The sequence below is a fragment of the Sciurus carolinensis genome, chromosome 4 (genome assembly GCF_902686445.1).
Source record: "Sciurus carolinensis chromosome 4, mSciCar1.2, whole genome shotgun sequence".
NCBI classification, from domain to species: domain Eukaryota; kingdom Metazoa; phylum Chordata; class Mammalia; order Rodentia; family Sciuridae; genus Sciurus; species Sciurus carolinensis.
The window spans coordinates 88,535,794-88,557,522 of record NC_062216.1 but is presented as its reverse complement, the minus strand read 5'-3'; the positions used below and the strand labels follow the sequence as shown (position 1 = coordinate 88,557,522).

The window sequence follows — 21,729 nt, the reverse complement described above, 5'->3', positions numbered from 1 at the left end:
TACTTATCTGGGGTTTCTTGTGTTTTGTTTTGTTTTTTTTATAAAATGTTATTTGGCTTGACTACTTCATTAAGGTCCCTTTCCTCCCACATCCTGAAGCCTCTGAGGTCACTTCTGAAAGAGTGTGGCCTTGGGCAACTGCACAGTGACCCTTGGATAACAGTGGTTTCAGCAGGGCTCTCTCTCTGTCTTTTCCTGATCTTCTGCTTAGCTGTATGCTTTTCTTACAACTCACCCAAATATTAGACTTGACTCCTTATAACCTGTTTGCTCTATTATTTTCAACAATACCTTGGAATATAAATTGCTCCACAGTCTGACTCAGTTGAAAGTAAGACACTTTGTAGATGGAGTGTTTGAAGTCAATTTTTTTTTCATTTGGCTCTGACCCCAGGAGACCTCTTCTTAGCTGTCTCCTTCCCTGTTACCTGGTAAACAAGATGGTCTACAGTCTATTTAATTTCTTTCACTGAATTCCTAGACTCTTTTTAATTGCTTTCCACCAAAACCTCCATTGTTCTCCATAAAACCCTCTCCCTTGCCCTTCTAAGAAAAGTCAGTGTCTCCCATTTGGGACAAGAACTGTTTTGTTTTGTTTTTTTTAATGCCTGTCTTCTCCTGGGAAAAATCTCAGAGCCACTTCTCTGAACCTTGGAGCATAGACAGTGGGCTGTTTGTCTCAGAGTAACACTGTGTTCTGAAAGTGGGGCTTCTCGGAAGGGTTTGAGGTTGGTAGCCTCATGTCTTCTGTTGTAAAACCTCTGATCTATATATGAGCTAGGCCATGGGTAGTCATGTATTTTCTTTCTGCTGCATCAAGAATAAAGCCTCTTTCCTTCAGGTAGTATTGGATGGAAGAAGAGAGCCTCCAGTCTCTTGACTGTAGTCAACTGAAATTTAGCCTCTGCAGAATAGAGCTAGGGGAGGTGAGAAATGCTGGTGGCCTCTCCTCAGGGAAGCACACTATCCCTTCTCTCCAAGTCAGGAAGAGAGGACCCCCATTTGTTTTAACCATGCTTTGGTGTAGTGGAGCTTCCAAGCTGAGCTGGCAGGGCCCTAGAAGGAGGGAGCAGATCATGACTCAACTGTGACAGACTTCACTGTTCTCATCAAGATAGAATTTAGTAGAATTTCTTGAATAAATATTTAATTACTGTCCGCTTTTAGGACAATTTCTAGAGACGTCAAGGGTTTGTTTTTTAATATAATTTTTTTTTAAAAAAAAGACTTTTAGGACAATTTCTAGAGACTTTAAATGTTTACTTTTTAACATAAATTTTAAAAAGACGTCACTATGATTATTCCACCAGTGTGTCCACAGAGCTCCTCATGTTGTCATCCTGAAAGTAGAACTGCTTTAAAATGTTAGATTTAATTTTCATTCTCTTAACAAATAGTCATGTTGGATATATTTTCAAAGGCTTCTATATCTTTTGCTGTTTTTTTTTTGTTTGACTTTTTTATTATAAGTAGGAGTTCTTTAAAGAGTCTAGAAATAAGCACAACATTTAATATATAAACTACAATATTTTCTGGCATTCTGTGGCTTGCTTTTTACTCTTTATGATGACTTTTAATCAGGAGGGTCTTAATTTAATGAAGTCCAATTATAACTTTTTAATGGTTAGTAGGTTTTTCTTTATAAATTCTTAAAAGGAAATCTTTGCTTTCTCCAAGACTCAGAAGATATTCTCCTGTTTTCTTTTAGAAATGTTTTATTTTTTAAATTTAATTTCCTATGGTCCATCTTGAATTTTCTCTGTATATGATATAAGACAGGATTCATTGAACTCCCCCTAGGGGTCCAATGGAATAAGTACCATTCATTAAAAAAATCCTTTCCTCCCTGAATTTTCCCTTTGTCATGAATCAAGTGACCCTTTTAGTTGTGTCATTTTCTGTACTCTGCATTCCATTCCATTGGTCTATGTGTGTAGCCTTGGGCTCAGGTCACATGATTTTAATTATTATTGCTGAATAGTAAACCTTGAAATCTGTTAAGTCCTACAGAATTTTTCTTCTTTAAGATTTCTTTGGTTTTCTGGGGTCTTCGCATTTTTCATATAAATGCTTGTCAATTTATAAACACACACACACACACACACATACATGCATGCCTGTTTGGATTTTGATCAAACTTTATTGACCTCATAAATCAATAAGAATAATTTTGATATTTTAATAACATTAGATCATTTAATAAAATTAAGTCATCTAGTCCATGGACGTGGTTTATTTCTACATTTATTTAGGTCTTTTAAACTAGTCTTTGTAGTACTTTGTAGTTTTCAGGCCTTGCACATCTATTGTTGGATTTATTTCTAGAGAATTGAATTTTTTCCTCATTGTAAATAGTATTATTTTAGATTTTATTTTTAAAATTGGTTTTTGTTAAAATACAGGAATATGATCCATTTTAATATATTGGCCTCACAATCCAGCAGCCATGCTCAATTCACATATTTATTCTAATTGTTTGTAGATTCTTTGGGACTTTCTATGTATATGATCCTTCTAAATTTCATTTCTGTTATTGTCATAGATATTTTTCTTCTTTCTATTGTCATAGATATTTATCCACAGTAGACCTGCTTTGTTTTGTTTTGTTTTGTGGTGCTCAATTAACATGTTTGGGTTTTCTCTTTTTTTATTGGTGTGTTATTTCTTTCAGTGGTTAGATAAGTATAAATCCAACTATAGTTCAATGAAATAATTGAAAATTTCATCACCATATCTATTTGAATTCAGAATATTGCAATATTACTGACAAAAGCTAGGAATGACTCAGATAAGAGTTTACTGACTTCAATCTGTAACTTCCTGTTTTCATAAAATCTCTTTTCTGGCATAAATAGCTTTATTCCAATATCGTCTCCTTTAAAGCACTGCTTTGTCCAAAGTCACAGCTATATCTTTTAATTCCTAGAAAAATTTGTATCTCTTTTCTTACTTTATTTCTCTCTTCTTAAAATGCTGTATGAGAGCTGGGGTTAGCCATGCCTAGCATGTGTAAGTCTCTAGGTTCAATTCCCAGCACTATCAAATTAAAAAAAAAAAAAAAAAAAAAAAGCAATACTAACTACTTCCTCTACTGTGTTAATAAGTAGAAATCCAAATCTAGTTTTTCTAATCATTTCTCTAGTGACGTAATCTATTATAGCCACTAAAAGCCTTTCCCTATTTAGACCAAAGGATTTGACTGATTGCAGTATCTTAATAGAATGGTTACATTCTGATAGCTTGGTAGTTTGTACACAAACTATCCTGAGTCAGGTTGGAGAAAACATTTTGTAACATTTGTTATCAGAGAAATTCAGATAACAAATTTTTTACAACAGACTTTGGCTCAGTTATGGTTTAAAAATTACTCTTGAGTAGAATTGTGAAAGGTATATATATACAGATGTTCCTCTGGTTGGAATGTCAATTTAGTAATTCTCAGATTTCATTCCCACTCAGCTAGGAATAAGATCACAGACCACATTTGTTCTGTGTCTTGTGTAGAGTCAGCGTTTAGTAAATAATTTTTGATAGATTTGATGAAAGATGTCATCCCCGGGTCAGTTGAGTGTTCTTCATAAATTCAAGGGGATCCTCTTTTCCACTGCATCTTCAAAGGAACTTCTTAATTCCTTGGATTCTTTTGATGCAAAAGAAGATGATGTGTTTCTGGTTTCCTATCCCAAATCTGGTGAGTTTGTTTTAATGCATTTTTAATGAAGGGATGCAATAATAAATATAATAATCATGTTTGCTCAACATTTATTTTCAGAATTTTTCCATTGCTTATTCTAATGAAAAAAATTTGGCATTAGAGATTTTTTTAAAATGTGCCTTGAAGAAGACTCAGTTGTAAAAAGAAAAGCTTTACTAATGCTCTTGTTTCTATTTTATTCACAAGGACATATGTTGAAATATATAATAAGCATAAGATCTAAAACATTATAAAGTTCTCATCATACTTTGCACCAGGCATATCAATTATTAAATAATATTTGTTCAATTTATACTTAATTATTGCTTTGTAAATAATTGTTTTTTCATCTAAGCTAGTAAGAACCATCAACGTTTTTAGTGTTAAAAAGATATTACTTCCTCAAGTTTATTTCCACATGGAGTTGTAGATTCAAAAAGGAATGGTTATGATGAATAATATCATTCTGTAAATTGTCAAAATTAGATTTTATTTTTGCTTTGAGAGCTGACCAAGGTTTATAACATCCCATTGTCTGTTGCTATTTCCAAAATAATGACCATATAGAGATGGCATATACCTGATAGCATGAGTTCAGCAACTAAGAGCTGAGCTCCCTTTGAATTGTGAATGCAAAAAAGTCACCATCTGAGGCCAAGAGGTCCTCCTTATGGGAAGGAGTTCACATAAGACCAGATCTCCCAGGGTGATCATTCTGTTCTTTTTCCACATTTTTAAATTGGTACATTATAATTGTACATACTGATGGGAGTTGTTACTACATATTCTTATATGCACACAGCATAACCATATAATTTGGCCAATATCACTCCCTAGCACTTCTCCACTCTACCCCCACCTGCCATCCATTGGTCCCTTTACTCTACTGATCTTCCCAGTGTCATCATTTTATTTTGGAAAACATTGCTGGAAGGATGAATTAAATGATTGACTCTAGAATATATAAGAGTAAAGTTGGAATACAATAGGAATTTTAAAGTTGGAATTGCTCTGTGAATATATGCAAATTGTCTTACATTGATATATTAGTTTAGAAAGCAATTTATGATATTTTAAGTATTCTTGGAGCTGAATATGCACACCTGTAATCCCAGTGACACTGGATGCTGAGGCAGGAGGACAAGTTCAAGGCTGACCTTGGTGACTTTGCAATCCTCTGTCTCAAAAAGCCAAAACTAAAACCAAAACAAAGATTTGGGGTTATAACTCAGTGTAGAGCACCCCTGGGGATACTCTACTGGTTCAATCCCCAGTACCTCACCAAACAGACAAACAAGATGGCCCTAAAATGTTCTCACCGTAGGTGGCTAACTTACACCATAAGTAGTCATACATTGACTTCCACTGGATATAATGGTGCCTATATGGTGACATCCCCTGCCATCTAAGGCATCGGCTGCCAGGAAGTTCCTTTGGTAGCACAGAGTCATTTATATTCCCTCTCTTTCATCAAAACAAATCAATATGATTTGTTAAAATAATTCAAATATCCATACAATATGAGTCACATTTGTATGAATGTTGTAATTACAAATATTTAAGGCTTATTACAATTTAAAATAGTCAACATTAAAACAATGCAAATGAAGGCACTGTTTAAACTCTGTTCAACTGTAACCTTGTTAATGCTATATCTCATGGAAATTAAGCTATATCTCATGGAAATTAAAGTAAGATAAATGAAGATGAAGCTCGATTTAAACTCTTTAGGGACATTGCTTTCAAATTAGCAAAACACCCCCATCTCTCCTACAGACTTCTATTTCTCTGCTTGAATTTACTGTTGTCTATATTAGAGCACATCCGCCATTTGCTTTATGTCAATGTCAAGTTGATTTCTTGGGCTGGACAGCTTGGTGGGAGAGCACTTGCCTAGCATGTGCAAGGCCCTGGGTTCAATTCTCAGCACCAAGAAAAAATAAAACAGGAGCAACAACAACAAAACAGCTAATGTTGTATTCTTTCCAGATTCCATGGTAGCTTTTATCTCTGTGATATTTGAATACAGCATACATTCATTGTTCAAATGCTTTGTTTGCACAAATACTGTGTATCTGTACACAAAATGAAGGTTCATGTCTATCTGCAAAGAGGAAATGGAGAGATAAACATGAAACATGAGCAATGGCAACTAGCTGTGGTTGTGCTCTAACAGAGGTAGGAGCTGGGTACCGTGGGAGCCAGGAAGAGATAGGCAACTGTACTGGGGGTGGGAAGTCAGAAGATAGTTTGTAAAAGAGGAAACTGCAAGAGCTCGCAGGATGAGTGGGAATTAAGTATGGAAAGAGGTGTGTGAATTTGTGAGTTGAAGGTTACAGGAGTGATTGGTAACAGAAGAGTACTTTTAGCCAAGGAAGCAACAAGTACAGTTTTCAATCCCTTCACTCTTTAAATGTATTTCTACTTGTGAAATGAATTAGCATCTCCAGTGTTTCAACAGGTTTTCTGGCTGTGTAATAGTAACTATTTATAATAAAATTAATGCTTTCATTGCTTTTATAACATGCTAATTTTCTTTATTCATTTCATCAAGAGTGATATTTAATTAAAATTGGATTTCATTTTATCTCCGTGTAAAGGCACTCACTGGGTTGCAGAAGTCATTGAGAACATTCCCAATGCAAGAATAACTATAACATCTCCTATTGAATTGGGAGACATTTCTAAATTTGAAGAGCTCAAACTGTATTCTAAGAGAAGAGTAATTCCCACCCATTTGAGCTATGACATGCTGCCAGTGAATATTAAACAAAAGCAGTGCAAGGTAAGTTCTGTGGTTAGTGGCTGAGCTTTGGGAGGCTCACAAAGCTGGGTTTGGATTCCTACTCTGTCATGTGGCCCGTAAGTGGCACAGTAAATATTGCTAATATTTTAATTATTTTATCTATTACTTTGTGGAAAGGAAAAATGCCTAATGTAATATGACATTAGGATTGAAATTTTTTTAAGAGATGTATGTATAAGGAACATTTTGAAAGTCTGTTTTGATCAGAGAAAAGAATGTTTGAAAAGTAAAGATGAGACACATGTGACAGCTGTAACACATTCCCAGAAATGAAGACTCATCAAACAATGTCAGCCATATTCTAAACATAAAAACAAAAGCAACCTTCCAGTCAAATGTGTATGCATTAGTGCAGATCTTCCATGACTGTAACTCTGTTACCACAATACCTCTGTGCACAAATTAAAGTAAGCACAATCAACCAGGGGCAAATGTCATAAAGCTTTGCTTTTACAGCCCCTCCCTCCCCAATCTGTCAGAACAGGAGAAAGTGAATTAGCTTGATTACATTTTGCTCAACCAGTCCTTCCAAAGAGACTCTTGCTGAGACAGAGGAAGAGAGGAGGAGAAAGACAGAGAGGAAAATGCTTTTTAAACATTCTTCTGTATCCTGATAAAACAGAATAAAAATATATGGAGTGAGACAGAAAGAAAAGCAAAGATAGAGACAGAAAGGAGGGAAAGGAGAGAGACATAGAGATTTGAGAAGAAAAGGATTCAGATTAAATTCACTAACTCTAATTCAGGGTAGTGTGGTAACAAATGGTTATCAGATAAGAAGCTGTGTCTGTATACATCACAACAAGAACAAACGCAGGTCACAGGCCTTTCATAAGCAAAGACATTGAAGCTCAGTCAGCTTTGTTGCTTCTTAACCACCACACTGAAGGTACAGCCTTGAGGTGCAGCCCTTTGGGTGTGACCCTTACTGGGAGCTGAGCCTCTCCTTCCCTGGTCTTCTGAGAGATTTTCAGCCCCTGTTGCCCAGGCTCAGTCCCTGAGGGCTTGGAGTTGGAGAAGCCTCCTTGCTCCTGGGACAGTAAATTCTTCCCCCACACTCCTCCTGCTAGAGCTCAATCCTAGTTGCCTTCTCTATTTTCTTCTTAATCCTTGTTTCTCCCTTTTTATGTTTCTAAACTCTTTGGTGTAAAATTTATGCTTTCTAGCTCATTTCTTGTTGTTTTGTTTAGTATTTGATGCCCCCTCAGAGTACTATTCTGCTTTCCCTTTATATCCCCTAACCTCCTCCAGTAATTCTAATGTCTCTAGACTACATTCTCTGGCAAAATATGTACTAATGGGTTGCATTGTCTTTCCCAGAAGATAATGCAGACATGTAACTTTGAGAATTCTCCAGAAACCCTAAAAAACTCTTTTTTTCCCACTAAAATGAATATATCCAACTGAATAATTGAGGCTTAAAATCCTGCCACTTTATCCCATTTTGTTAAAGCGGTGGGTTTTTATAACTGTTCTCTGAGGCTTGGGGTTCTATGAATCTGCTCAGGAGAAGTTAGACAGGCCTAATGCATTGGGTTACTATGAAAGCATTTCTTGGGATATGAAGAGGATATTGGGTGGGGTGGGGTAAAGGTGGAACTTCATTCCTGTACACGACCTTTACACGTCCCTTAATTAAAGAAGAGCAGACTCTGTTCATGTGGACCCACACAATACATGGACTATGAACAGGATAGTTACATATTCATGATGACACAGCAAACACTTTTTAAATATAAGTAAAATGTGTCTATCCCATTGTCATTTGAAAAGCAAGTGGAACATCTTGTACCATCCACTCATCATGCAATATTGAATATGATTGAAACTGCTCCTAGTAAATCCAGCTTCCTACCCTGGGGTCCTGAGGCTGCTTATATAATCTTATGTACTGTACACACCCCCTATTATGGGTTGTTTAATTAGCGGTCACCTGGTTGTAAGTTTTGAGAGAGCTAGAATCATGTCTGTCTTCCTCTTTGTTATATTCTTTGGATTCCTTTCTTTTTTTCTTTTTTTTTTTTTTTTTTTTTTTTTTTTTGGTTCTAGAGATTTACCCCAGCGGTGCCTTAACACTGTGCTACATCCCCAGCCTTTTTTGTGTCTCACAAAGTTGCTTAGGGTCTGGCTAAGTAACTGAGGCTGACCTTGAACTTGCGATCCTACCTCAGCCTCCTGAGCCTCTGGGATTACAAGCATGCACTACCACACCTGGCTCATTATATTCTTTGGACAGAGAAAATCCCACATTACTTGGTACACAGTGGGCACTAAATAAATATTTATTGAATTGAATTAAACTGCACTTACTGTGTTCATGGAAATTGGGAGGATCCCTCAAGATTCCTTACTCTTTGGGGGGATTAAATTGCAGAAAAAGGAAAGTCTAAAACAGTATTTTTTCTTTTAATAATAATAGACAATTTGTAAGAACTCTTACTATATGGAAACCAGTTTTGTGTTATGTGGATAACTAGAAGGTACTTTTGTTTCACAAATGAATAAGTTTATTTTTTCCCTTGTCTGCCCCCCAAAAGATAGGACCAAATTTAGCACACAAATTTAGAAATTGTGGTTGGTAGACTGGCAGCATCAACATCAGCTGGGAACTTGTTAGAACTATAGGATGCTAGGCCTCCTCCTGGACCTCCAGAATCAAAATCTGCATTTTAACAAGATCCCTTGGTGACTCTTCTGTGCGTTAAGTTTTGAGAGACACTTAGCCTAAGACTGTGTTTAATCATCAGCAAAAGCTGGCCCCTCCCCTCAAAAAAGAGTCATGATTTGCACAGGTAAGTTTAACTGCTGTTTTCTTTCAGGAAATATTTTGTATTGGGCTATTTCCGTTCAAGAATAAATTGATTTCTTAAACAGATTATCTACGTCATTAGAAATCCAAAAGATACAGCTGTTTCACTCTTCCACTACTACAGAGATAACCCCAATCTCCCTCACATCGAAACATGGGCTGCATTCTTGGAGCTGTTCCTCAGAGGAGATGGTAAATATAACGATGATTTTAATATTCATAAAAGTGAATTTTCTCACTCGAAAGGAAAGCATTTTCCAGCAGTTTAAATGGATCTTAACCACCTATTTTCAGAACTATGTTGAAAAGATAATTCTTTTATTTCTTCTAAGCGAATTCTTTCTTACTTTGCCTCTCTTCGGTCTCTCTTATCTCCTAGGGGAGTAAAGTATTAGTGATTATTTACTGAGCTGATCTTAATGTTTTCAAAACAGAGATTAATTCTGTATAAGCACCCCCCAACCCTGAAACACCACTAGTCTTTTTTTGTGAAATAATTATGTAGATAGGAAACCTGAAATACCTCAGCTATACCATCGTGGAAAAAAAAAAACATGGAACAACAAAAATTATGCTCATAATTTCCCCAAATAAACCAATAAACAAACTGTGAGAGAACTGATTTCATAAAAACTAACAGCTGTTTATCTGAGAAACACCACAGTGGAACATGATTGACCTGCACGGTGCATGTTGGTTCTGCCACCACAAGACCTTGGAATTTATTCCTCTCCTCTGACCCAGTGGTGTCTGAAGCACTTTAAAAAAAAAATTCTGAATTCCCAAACACATATTAAGCCAAAATAATAGGCCAACGCACCGTAGACTTTAAAAGAGACATGAGTTGGAAATGGTGAGTCCTCAGAGAGCCCTAACTCTTCCTGGAGGTAGGGTAAGTCTTATTTAATGGCCAATTTCCCTAGAAAATTGTTCAGCCTTAACTTGTTAATTTCAGGGAGGCCTCAGCAAGTATAGCCTTAACACCTAGCTCCCAGTTGTATTTTTTTCCCTTTGTTTTGCTCTGTACCGTATGAAAGAATATGTTCTGCTCACACTGTTTCCCCTTTCTGATCTGCTTTCCTGCTTAGCTAGTGGCACACATTTAACAGAGTCATGTTTCAGGAATGACAGGCACTTTTAAAGTTTATCTGCTCCAAATACCCACCTGATTTTGAATAACCCTTATGATATACCCAAGAATTGTATAAATTAAACTTGAGCATCTAACCCTGGCAACAGGTTCATCAACCCCCCTAACACTCTGCATTCCCTCTTGGAACTTCTCAGATGTGTGTGTGTGTGTGTTTCTTACCATTTACTGTGTGATTACCATGTGATAATCTTAGGTAAGTGCTATGCAAACATTCTCTCATTTCATCCTCACCAGACACACCACGAGGTAGCTGTTATTATCCTCATTTTATAACTGAAAAGAATGCAAACCTTGAGAAGCTAAGCAACTTGTTCACAGATGCATAACTAATAAGGAGCAAAGCCAGGGTTAATTTCAGGCGTTTGCTCCAAAATCTTTGCCCCTAACCGTCATATCATCATTTGTCCATAATGGGAAAAAAAAATACCCCTAATCATGAATTCCTCTTGTACATAATAGCCTTCTAAATATTTGAAGATGGTTGGCATGCCTCACTCCACCTCAGTTCCATTTTTGGAATAAGCAGAGTTTAAATACATATTTTTTGTTTCGTTTTGTTTTCAGAACAGACCTGGAATCTGCTTTTCCTCAAGACAAGAAATGCTGTTTTTGTCTACCATTATAACACACCAGGGTTCCCAATCCTTTCCACTGCATGAGCTCTAACTTGGCCACTCTTCACTATTATCCAGTGCCTAGAAAGCAAGCATACTTCAGGTGTGGTCTGGTGAGGACAGGGTGGAGCAGATCTGGCGCCGTTCCTGTTCTAGAAGTTATTTTTCTATCAACACAACCACAAACATGCCAGCTCAGGCCAGAATACAGTGAGGCTACTGTACCTAGTGGAGTACCTGGAGTCACAGTGGAGTATCCAGGAGGAACAGAGTATAGTTGGAAAAAAGTATTCCAGATTATTCTCTTGCACTTTCTTGGGCAAATGAATAGATTTTTAGTTGTAAAGGGATTTTATCTGTAAATATTCTACAACTAGGTGATCCAGCCTGAGCAAACCCTGTCATTGATAGAAGCACTGAAGTTTTTGTTTGTTTGTTTGTCTTAATCTATTATGTTTGGCACAAGTAGCTTCCATTTTTACTATTTTTAAGTTATGGTTGTTTGTGCTCATGTGCATGTGTGTTATCTATATGAGACTGTATTTTAGGGATGTTCTTCAGTGATTCTTGAAGGGAAGATTATTTCTCTTGCAACTGAGAACATGGTGTAAGAGAAAGAATAGGTGACAGATGCAGAAGACCTGGCATCAGTTCCTGACTACACTTTATTTCCTATGTGGCTTTGGACAAGTAGCATAGCCTTTCTGAGATCTATACTTTAACATGAAATAAGGCTAATCAAATAATCCATTTTGTAAGATTATTTAGAGGTTCAAATTAAATAATGAAATAGTGAAATGTGCTGTAGAAATCTACTCAGATATTCTTCTAGACACAGGAGATTTTTAAAGAGTTTCACATTGTTGGACATTGGTGGCACATGCCTGCAATCCCAGTGGCTCAGGATGCTGAGGCAGGAGGATCACAAACTCAAAGTCAGTCTCAGCCACTTAGTGAGGCCTTAAGCAACTTCAAGAGACCCTGTCTCCAAATAAAAAACATAAAGTCTGGGGTATGGCTCAGTGGTTAAGCAATGCTAGGTTCGATCCCTGGTACCAAAAAAAAAAAAAAAAAAAAAAAAAGATGATGAAGAAAGAATAAAAGAAAGAAAGTTTCACATTAAGGAACAGAGCTGTTGTAAGAATTTATCTAACAAGATTATTTTACAACTAAGGCATTATGATATCCTGTACCTATCCCCAAATATAGACATGGATCTTGGTTATATAATGAGATATTAAAGAGACATACTGAGACATGAACCTAATCATCTAATATGCCTTTCAGATAGCATAAAAACACACTTTAGCTTTTCAAGTTAAACAATAACTAGAAATTGTGTTCTGGTAAAACCATGGCAGATTAATAATCTCAGTAAAACTAATAACATCATTCAGCTCTTTTTCCTCCCTGTAACTTTCTCTCCAGTCTTACAGTAATACTCTATTTCCTCAGCCACTTCATCCCAGAGAGTTTTGCTTTTTTACACAACTATTTCATCTTCTGAGATCATCCTAGAAACTGAAAACTAAGTGGAGTAGAGGCACAAGGTTTGCAGAAAGTGTGGCAGGATCAAAAAGGCTGCTGGGAAGAATGGGATGTTAATGTAGGACAAGTAGCTTGCTTAGGGTGCCTTGGGGTCCTAAGATTGGAAAAGTGAACTTGCAGTGGTGTAAGTGCTGACTTGTATGCATTTCTCCAGCAGCACTGAGCAACAATGGGAGAGAAGAAAAGAAGTTGAAGTTTGATTCAATCCTGGGTGTTTAATTTTTTCAATTATTCTAAATAAGCAATAAGGCAGTAAGGAAACTGAAGGGATTGACAAGAAAACAGAAGAAGAAAGTGAAGACAGAAAGGGACAAAATGTTCAGAGTAGGTTACTTTTGGAGCTATTCATTAAAGTCACTCCAGTAGATGCAAGAAATGAGAGGAAGACTGTGACCTGTTAGCAAAGCCTTCTGTGACTTTAGGAGAGAGAGTAGGTTGATTTATGATTGAGATAAGAAGGGAAAGAGTGGTATATTGAAAAGATATGAGTCTCAAAGAAGCATGGATTGTATAGGAGGGCAGAGTTCTGGAAATTTCTAGGAGGTAAAATTTATGGCTCACTCCCCAGACCCTAAGACACATGGGTTGAATTAGAACAAACTTCTCAGGGCCATTCAGTGAAAGAATTTTGGATAGCAAAGGGCGATCCTGCAGACATATGTTAAAGCCAGGAGGTAGTTGGATAATTCTGTAATTAAATGAAGGATACAGAGAAAAGCGTTTTCCATAAAAGAAATATTTCAAACCTCTATTTTGAAAGCTGAATTTTCTTTAGAGCTAAGGTCTATTAATGACCTGGACAATTAAAGGATTCTGATTTTAAAAATTAATCCAAACATTCATTTAAAATTTTTTAGCCTTTCAAAAACACTTTTCATATATAGTACTAATACACTTTCCTATGTTGGTGAAGAAGGCTCAGGCAGCCAATTTTTTTCAATTCTTTTATCTGACTCAAATCCTTTTTGGAACATGGTCGGGCATAAATTAATAGGTCATCAAAAGAACAGCTGGCTTTCAAATTATGATCAAGCTATGCTGCAACATCCACTCTTAAATGTATTTTGAGGCATGTTCCAACATATTTCCTACCAAACACCATAATGAACAAGGTGAATTACACCTAAAAGTGAGTGTAACTCTGGGTCTCTGTCTTTGCCCAGCCTCCTGGCTACAGGAGCTCAGCTTCCCTGCTCCATGGACTAAAGGGGTCCCAGGACATCAACAACTCTAGGCCTGACATCACCTGGAGGACTGGCTGTCCCTGCTGGTGGGAAGTGGCAGAGCAGGTAGTCTGAGGCACTAGTGACTACAGTAGTCAACTTTCTAAATTTGCATGAGAGAAAATCTGTCTCTTCCCACCAGGTGTTTGCTTCTGAGAAAACACTGACCATTCTTAGAAGAGGTATCCCATATCACTGATGTGGTAATTTGGGTAATTCTAGTAAGAGGTGTTGCATAACTCACTGAAACTACTGATAACTAAATGTGCGTCCAGGAAGCTCTCTGAGAAGCTTACTATAAACCCTGTGGGATAGCAGTCTGACTCTCTGATGACATCACAGTAGTCCTGGAAATTCTTGTTTTAAAAATACACATGGTTATTTTCTGCTCTTTGTTTCCTCAAAAGTTGAAGTCATGAAAAATTGCTCTTAGTTTGAAGTTAATTATACTTCAATTTATTCAAAGCTTTAATGTTCAAACCGTCTAGCAAGTGTCTGGCAGACACTAATGGCTTAATAAATGTTTATTCAATGAATCAAAAGTCAGCAGATCTTCAGGAAACTAGAACAGCAGCACTTCTATACTTAGGGCATTAGAATTTGAATATTGATTGGTAAGGAAGTATGGAACAATGCATTTGCAGTATTTTAAATTTCTATGTTTTATGCATTATGCTCCAAATTAGTTGACTTCATGAAATAAATAAATTTTATTTTTAATCACCTCATTGCCAAAGAAGCTATTATGCATAATAATATTTTGCTTTTAAACATATGAGGGTTTTTTTTCTAAAGGCTATTATTTAATAACAACAACATAGAGATTATATTAACCAAAGATAAATCCCCAAGACTGAATTTTCAGTCTTGAACTAAGATGTGAATAGAATCTTTTTGAAGTTAATTTTTTCATTCAAAGTAATTTTAACTTATACATAAAAACATAATTGTAAGAATCTTTTTCAAAGAAGTTTGTAAATTTTTATGCTAAAAACCTATAATTATGAAAAACATGTCACTTTACAAGAAGATGCTAAATTCTCAGTGTTTCTATATTTCTCCCAAGAACCAAAACAGTGATCAAAAAACCATCTTGAGAATATGTGTATGTGTATTTCTGCTCCCTCTTTCCCTGATGATAAAATGATGTTTACTAGAAATAAGGGGAAAAAAAGCACCAAAGTCTTATTAAAAGATGTGGCCACCCAGGTCATATCACATCATTATATTTGTTGAAATAATACTGAAATTGCACTCTTCTAAGGAAAAGTCTCACTCCAGAGTCTGATAAGTACATGCCTCACTTTGCTTCCTAAGGGAAAAACCCATGGATGCAAAGTCATAATTTTTAATAATAACATGACAATTCATTTTTTTTTTCCAGTTGTGTATGGATCCTGGTTTGATCATGTTTTAAGCTGGGAAGAGCACAAAAATGATAACACTCTAATTATATTCTATGAAGAAATGAAGAAAGTAAGTCTTCCCTAATGTTTCAATAATCAAAATGTAAATAAAATTAAGTTAAAACAAGAAATCAATCAATGAATTCTGCTCTTAGGTTTTAGGGAATGAATTTGATGTTTTAATAAGAGTTATACTTAATTTATTTTTAAATTTTGCTTATTGCTCAGGATTTTTCTAAAAGTTTAAAGAAAATAACTACTTTCCTTGGTATACATGTGAATGACAGTGAAATTAATAAGATTGCTTGGAAAACATCCTTCAGTGAAATGAAAAATAATACAGTCAAAGAAAACCATGATCCAAATCATACCATCTGTGCCCTCACATCTGAGAGGAGCCTGGTATTTAGAAAAGGTAAGCCAGAAGGAGATGTGGTAACTGGTCTGTATTTGGAAGTACAGTTGAGCCTTCATATTTGCATGTTCCTCATCTGTGGATTCAGCCTATAGCAGATTGAAAATATTTGAAAACAAAATTGCAACTGTACTACGTGTGTATAGACTTGTCATTATTTCCTAAACAACAGGATATAACAATTATTTAGAGAGCCCTTACATTGTACTGGGTTTGTTAAATAGTCTAGAGATGATTTAAAGGGCAAGGGAGGATGTGCATAGGTTATATGCAAATACCATGCCATTTGATATAAGGGCCTATCTTGTGAGGATTTGGGTATCCTTGGGATGTCCTGGAACCAATCCCCCATGGATACCAACGGACAACTAGAGTTCCATTTTTACTCTTCCATTTTACCTCTCCGTATCTTGTGTAATGGATTGCACATTGTCACCCTTCATGAATGTTTATTAAATAAAATTCTTGAATTGCATTATTTCTAGAATTGAGATGTCCATGCCCATGTAGGAGTCAATTGAAAGATAGACATAGGAGATAAACAGATGGAAATAATAAAGCTCTTTGAAGAATATGCCTCAAGCCTGCAGCCTAGTGCATTTGCTGACATTTTACCCTGAATTGTACAAACATACCTGCCTAGTCACAGCCTATCAAGGGCAGTTCTTTCCCTTCCCTAGGCAAAAGCACTGGGACATAGTGGAGATCAAACACACCAGCCATCTCTTTAGGAGAGAGAAAGGAGTTCATGAGTGTGGATGGAGTGTTTCCCCAGATACCAACCAGGTAACTAACTCACCCTTCAGAAGTAAAGAAGGAGTGTAGGGAGAGAAGCTGGGGTTGTTATTTAAGGATGTTCCTCTGCATGGAAACACAAAGAAAAGACAATAAATCTTCTCCACTGGTTCTTCAGGTTTAATTTAGAAGCAAGTAGGGGCACATCTAGATATAGAACTATTTTGAAGTCTGTAAAGTTTATCCAGATAGAGGGGGAAAATATTTTATAATTTATAAAGGCAACACGTTCTGCCTTTAGGTACTCAGGTTACTAACAAACATCTATTTTCCTTCTTTGGTCCAACTGAATATAATCCACCCCTAATGAAAATATTTGCAAATTTATATAAAACTGATAAAGCCTTAATTTTGCAACTTGTTTTCCATTTTTTTTTTTTTTTTGTTCATTTTAAAATTTCTTTATAGTTGCAAAACCAGGGCTAGGAAGGAGGTGAGAATTCAATTCGGTAAATATTTATTAATAAATTATTACTTCTGGAAACTAATATTCAGCCATGAAATAAGACATAGTCCTTCCTTCAGAAGGTCACAATCTAGATGGTTCTATATGGTGCTTGTGGCTGTACAAGCAAACGTGACTGGAACATGGGTGGAGAGATCACTTCTCCCTAGCAAAGTAGGGTAAGGAGAGCACATTGGATTTGGGTCTGAAAGCAGGAGAACTATATTACCATAAAAATGATGGGAAAAAACTATTCCAGCAAGAGCTAACCCCAAGAAGAAAAGCTCAGAACTACCATGGAATTGGATAGCATTTTCTAGAAAGAGCAGGTAGTCTCTTGAGCTAGAGTGGTATATGTCCGAAGCAGAATGAGGGAGATAAAGAAATACTGGTGCTCGGGAGAAAAAAAAGCATTGATGGACCTCAACTCTCTTCTCTTTTCCTGATTTGTTTATTGTTTTAAGAAGGGACCTAAATGATCAGAACTGTGTGCTGGGAAATGATAGTGTCAGGGCAGACAATTGATTAGAAGACAGTGAAAATAGGGCAGAAAGTCCAATTAAGAGCTTTTGTAATTTTACAGGAAAGGAACATTGAGGGTCATAATTGGGGCAATGACAGGGGAGTCACTGTTGGTGGAACTTGTCTAGGAAGTCAGTCTAGGAACCACCTGTGGGCCATGGAATTAGGAAGGCTTGTCACAGGGAGTGGGAAGGAGCCCTGGAGACCCTAATGTCCAAGGGAATGAAGACACCCAAGGAAGCCAAGAAAAGAGATCAGGGAAAATTAAGGGAAAAGCCAGGGTCAAACATGACCATTTGTTTGTCATCACTGAGTTCCCAGAGTGGTTTCCACTGTGGGAATGATGGGAGCCAGGTGAAAATTTGATGAGATAGGAGGTGAAAGGGGAGTCCAGCAGCTAAGGGACCCTCTTCCAAGCGGTTTGAGAGTAGAGCGTAGGAGCAAGTTGAAGTGGCGCTTGAGAGAAAGGTAGGGACAAGTAAAAGATTAGGAGGGGTTGAGAGAGGAGGTGAAAGAAAGGGGAACTTAGAAAAAGGTCCACAGAAGGAAGGCAAAATAAGCAAAGGGGAGGGAAACAAACCAACAACAACAACAAAAAGAGACAGACCATGGTAAAGAGGAAAGTGAGAAATGAGGAAGTTCTGATGTTTAGTGGTGTATAGTGTTATCATCGCCCTTTGAGATTCTGATTAGCAAAGTGATCAATGTTCTCACATCTTATCCTACAAACTTGTGAAATATTACTGTACTGGGAAAGGGATTATTCTCTGACCTGCCATGCTAGTAACCCTAGCAAATATCCCAGATGAAATCAAATCACCATCACTATAACTAACAACATTAATTCTAAAGCATTTAAAATCAGTGTAAAGTGCTTCCTTATTTGATCTAAGCACAGAAGGCTAACAGTGGAAACATCCTCACTGATACTGGTCACCATGAGCGCCTGTTGGTAGATCTGTTGTAAACAAGGAATTAAACACAAGGAGGGCCAACAGTCGTTCACTTGGTTCCTGCCACTGGATGACTGAGACGGTAGTTGAGGATCTATCCTTTGGAAATGCTTGCTACTGATGAACTGCTCAAGTCACTGATTCAGATTCCTTGGCACACAGAGAAATTCCTCACTTTACTGAGGAGAGAATTTGTCCCTGCAGTTGTCTTTACTTTGAAGTCAGAATTGGAGCTTTCTAGCAGGGGAGCGCAGCTACTCGTATACCCTTGACCGAAGAAAGTCCTCCTCTATCGGGGAAGGTCGTCCTCTTCAACCCAGCGCGCAGCTTCGGGAGGGACGCACATGGAGCGGTGAGGGAGGAAGGGGACACCCGCCTAGCCAGCCAGATCAGCCGAATCAACCCTGGCGATCAATGGGGTGACAGATGTCGCAGCCAGATTGCCCTCGCATCCTGAAGTCAGGATTGGAGTGATGTTCTACAAAGTGCTGGGGTAGCCATGACAAGTGGCTGATGACAAGTGGTGATACCAGTGTCCCAAGTCCAAGGACCTACATATATTAAAAGAATTATGGGAGTGTGGAAAGATGTATGGACAGGAGGCATACTGCAAAATAACCTACAACAATGAAAACCTGTTCACTGAAGTGGACATTAATCAGAAACCAAGGTTACATGCATACAGGAATTTACTATGGAGTAATGAAAATTATACAAGCATAGCTAGGATTTATTGAGTGCTTACTATGTGCCAAGCACATTACTTGGTTTATCTTCCTTATACTTAAAAATAGACATGAGAATTGTATTCATGTTAACACCTAGACAGAGACATCAAGCGCCTAAATAACTTTCCAAAGTCATAGAACTTAAAGACAATAAAGTCACTTGAATTCAATCAATCAAATTTATTTGAGGCTTCTTTTTCTTAACTGAAGGTTTGTCAGTTTTGCTTATCTTTTCAAAAAAATTAATTGTTAGTTTTGCCGATTTTTTTCTATTCTCTAATTTGTTTCTGCTTTAATCTTTATTATTTTTTCCTGGTTCTAGCTTTGGGCTTGTTTTTTTCCTTCTTTTTCTGGTTGGTTGAGGAGTAAAGTTAGGTTGTTTATTTGAGATACTTCTTTTTTAATACATGTGTTTACCACTATAAATTGTCCTTTTAGTTTGGCTTCTGCTGAATTACCTAAGTTTTAGGTGTCGTGGTTTTGTTTTTTGTTTAAGACATTTTCCAATTTCCCTTTAAGTTTTTGATTGTTCATATTGTTCTATTCAACCATGATTTTATTGAGTGTGTATGCATACTAACATGAAAGATGATTGAAGTAGAACATGTGAATTAAAAAAAGCAGGTTATGATGTGATTTTTAAAAATATTTTTTAGCTGGCAATGGATCTTAATTTTATTTATAAGCAGTGCTGAGAATCAAACTCAGTTCCTCACACATGCGAGGCAAGCACTCTGCCACTGAGCCACAACTCCAGCCCTGATGTTGTGATTTTTAAATACAGTTTACATGAATATCTATGCTTGCAAAGAAAAACATTTAGGAGAATGAATGCTAACTTATCTGTTACCATGTTAGCTGAGTGTATTTCCTTGATTTTTTTTTTTTTACCTTCTTTACTCATATATATTTTTTAACCTACATATATAATTACTATATAATTTTACAATTTTTTTCTTAACAAAAGAAGTAAAGGAAATCCAAAGAACAAGTCAGAAATTAGAAACAAGACAAGGACAAACAAACAAAATCATATTAAGTGAAGATAATAATGATTCAGATGAAGTGATACTGACACTGGAAGGAAGAACCAGGGAGGACCAAAGAATATTGTTCAATAACAATAATATTGCTCTTCCATAGGCCAGGTATATTGACCCATGGAACTGGCCTTATGTCCATGTTGACGTGTGCCTTAGAGACAGTGCCATTAATGTCATTTCCTGATTGAGATCTTCCTTCTGGTACTACTCTCCTTTCCATCTCCCACCCCTACACCACCAATAGAATTCCTCTCTGCTTCTTCCTGAATTCAATATTTTGAACCAATAATCCACAATATCAGGGATTCCTAGGTTGTTATATGTTTCTTTGCTGTAGGTGGAGGTGACATTGTTTGGCATTCAATTAAGCTGCAGGTTGTTTATTAAACACCTATTAGAAACTGCTCAGCACTGAATCAGGAACTGTAAGGTTACATACAAATGATAAATCACAGTCCCTAACCTAAGCTAATTGGAAAGAAAAGATAATAGAGAATGGTATAAAGCAGTTTGAAATGTTGAGATACAATGATATTTCACTGGCTCCAGTAGCTGGAGACCCCAGCGGTGAGGCTTGAGACCAGAAGACTATGGTGGGCAAGATTCAGAGCTGGGCTTTGACACAGAGAGCATTAGAGAAGTGAGAAGGGCAATTTTGAGGGAACTCTTGTGGCCAAGGCTAAGAAAGGTAATTTGTATGATCAGGAGAGACTCAGGGACATTGTGAGGTATATACCTTATCACCAGATACCTTATACTGGAACTCAATGTGTATGTTTCTAATTATCCATTATTAATTTTTTAAAATACATTCCCTTAAAATGAGACAAATTACCCACCCCCGTAGTATGTTATCAACACATCTTCTGCTATCTAGGTGCCCAGGGGGGGAAATAAGTTAAATGTTCTTATGCTCACATTGTCTGATTTAAAGTTTTATTACGTTTAGATTAGAAATTTCTTTGCCTGCTACAGCAAAACCTTATGATGTTTAAGTATTTTTACTCTTTCTTTTTAAGAAATAACTTTTTAAACTGTACAAATTAATATGCAACCTTTGCAGAAGAAATTGGAAACAACAGATAAGCAAAAGAAAAAGAATCCCCCGTAATCTTATCACCAAGAGATACCAAATGTTCACATTTTATTATAAAGCTGACAGATTTCTTTTGTGAATACTATACATTTAAATTGGTTCTTGTCTGATACATTTCCAATTTTTCCAGGAGTGGTGGGTGATTGGATAAACTACTTTACTTCAAAGCAGAAGAGAGTATTTGATGAACTATTCACAGAGAAAATGAAACACAGTGAACTGGCAAGACACTTGAAGGACTACTCTTAGTACAAATGGGAAATGAAACCAATTTCCATTTTATGCAGTGCTGAGCTTGGGGAATGTGTAAATATTTTTCACCAATGTGGAAAGCCGATATTTCTTTCAGCGAGAAACAGATACTTTGTGAATGTGTCAAAAGTGTCATGTGTGAGAGACTGTTGTTATTATATTTGGTGATAGCAGAGAATTATTAGTAAAAGGAAGTATAACACTTTCGAATGGCTGAATTGTATACC

General features: G+C 36.6%; 1 protein-coding gene across 1 annotated transcript; it reads left to right on the top strand.

The window, feature by feature from the left end:
- Positions 1-3,546: 3,546 nt before the first annotated feature.
- LOC124982826 (sulfotransferase 6B1-like) lies at positions 3,547-21,499 on the top strand. The gene is made up of 6 exons (XM_047549733.1): positions 3,547-3,691; positions 6,295-6,479; positions 9,375-9,501; positions 15,232-15,323; positions 15,482-15,668; positions 21,381-21,499. Exons 1-6 carry the CDS (start codon positions 3,547-3,549, stop codon positions 21,497-21,499), a joined length of 855 nt encoding a protein of 284 aa, XP_047405689.1.
- Positions 21,500-21,729: the final 230 nt, after the last annotated feature.

Coding starts and splice junctions, on each gene's coding strand:
- LOC124982826 (XM_047549733.1), top strand. CDS start 3,547: ATGTCATCCCCGGGTCAGTTGAGTGTTCTTCATAAATTCAAGGGGATC. Junction 3,692..6,294: donor GGTTTCCTATCCCAAATCTG/GTGAGTTTGTTT, acceptor CTCCGTGTAAAG/GCACTCACTGGGTTGCAGAA. Junction 6,480..9,374: donor TTAAACAAAAGCAGTGCAAG/GTAAGTTCTGTG, acceptor TTTCTTAAACAG/ATTATCTACGTCATTAGAAA.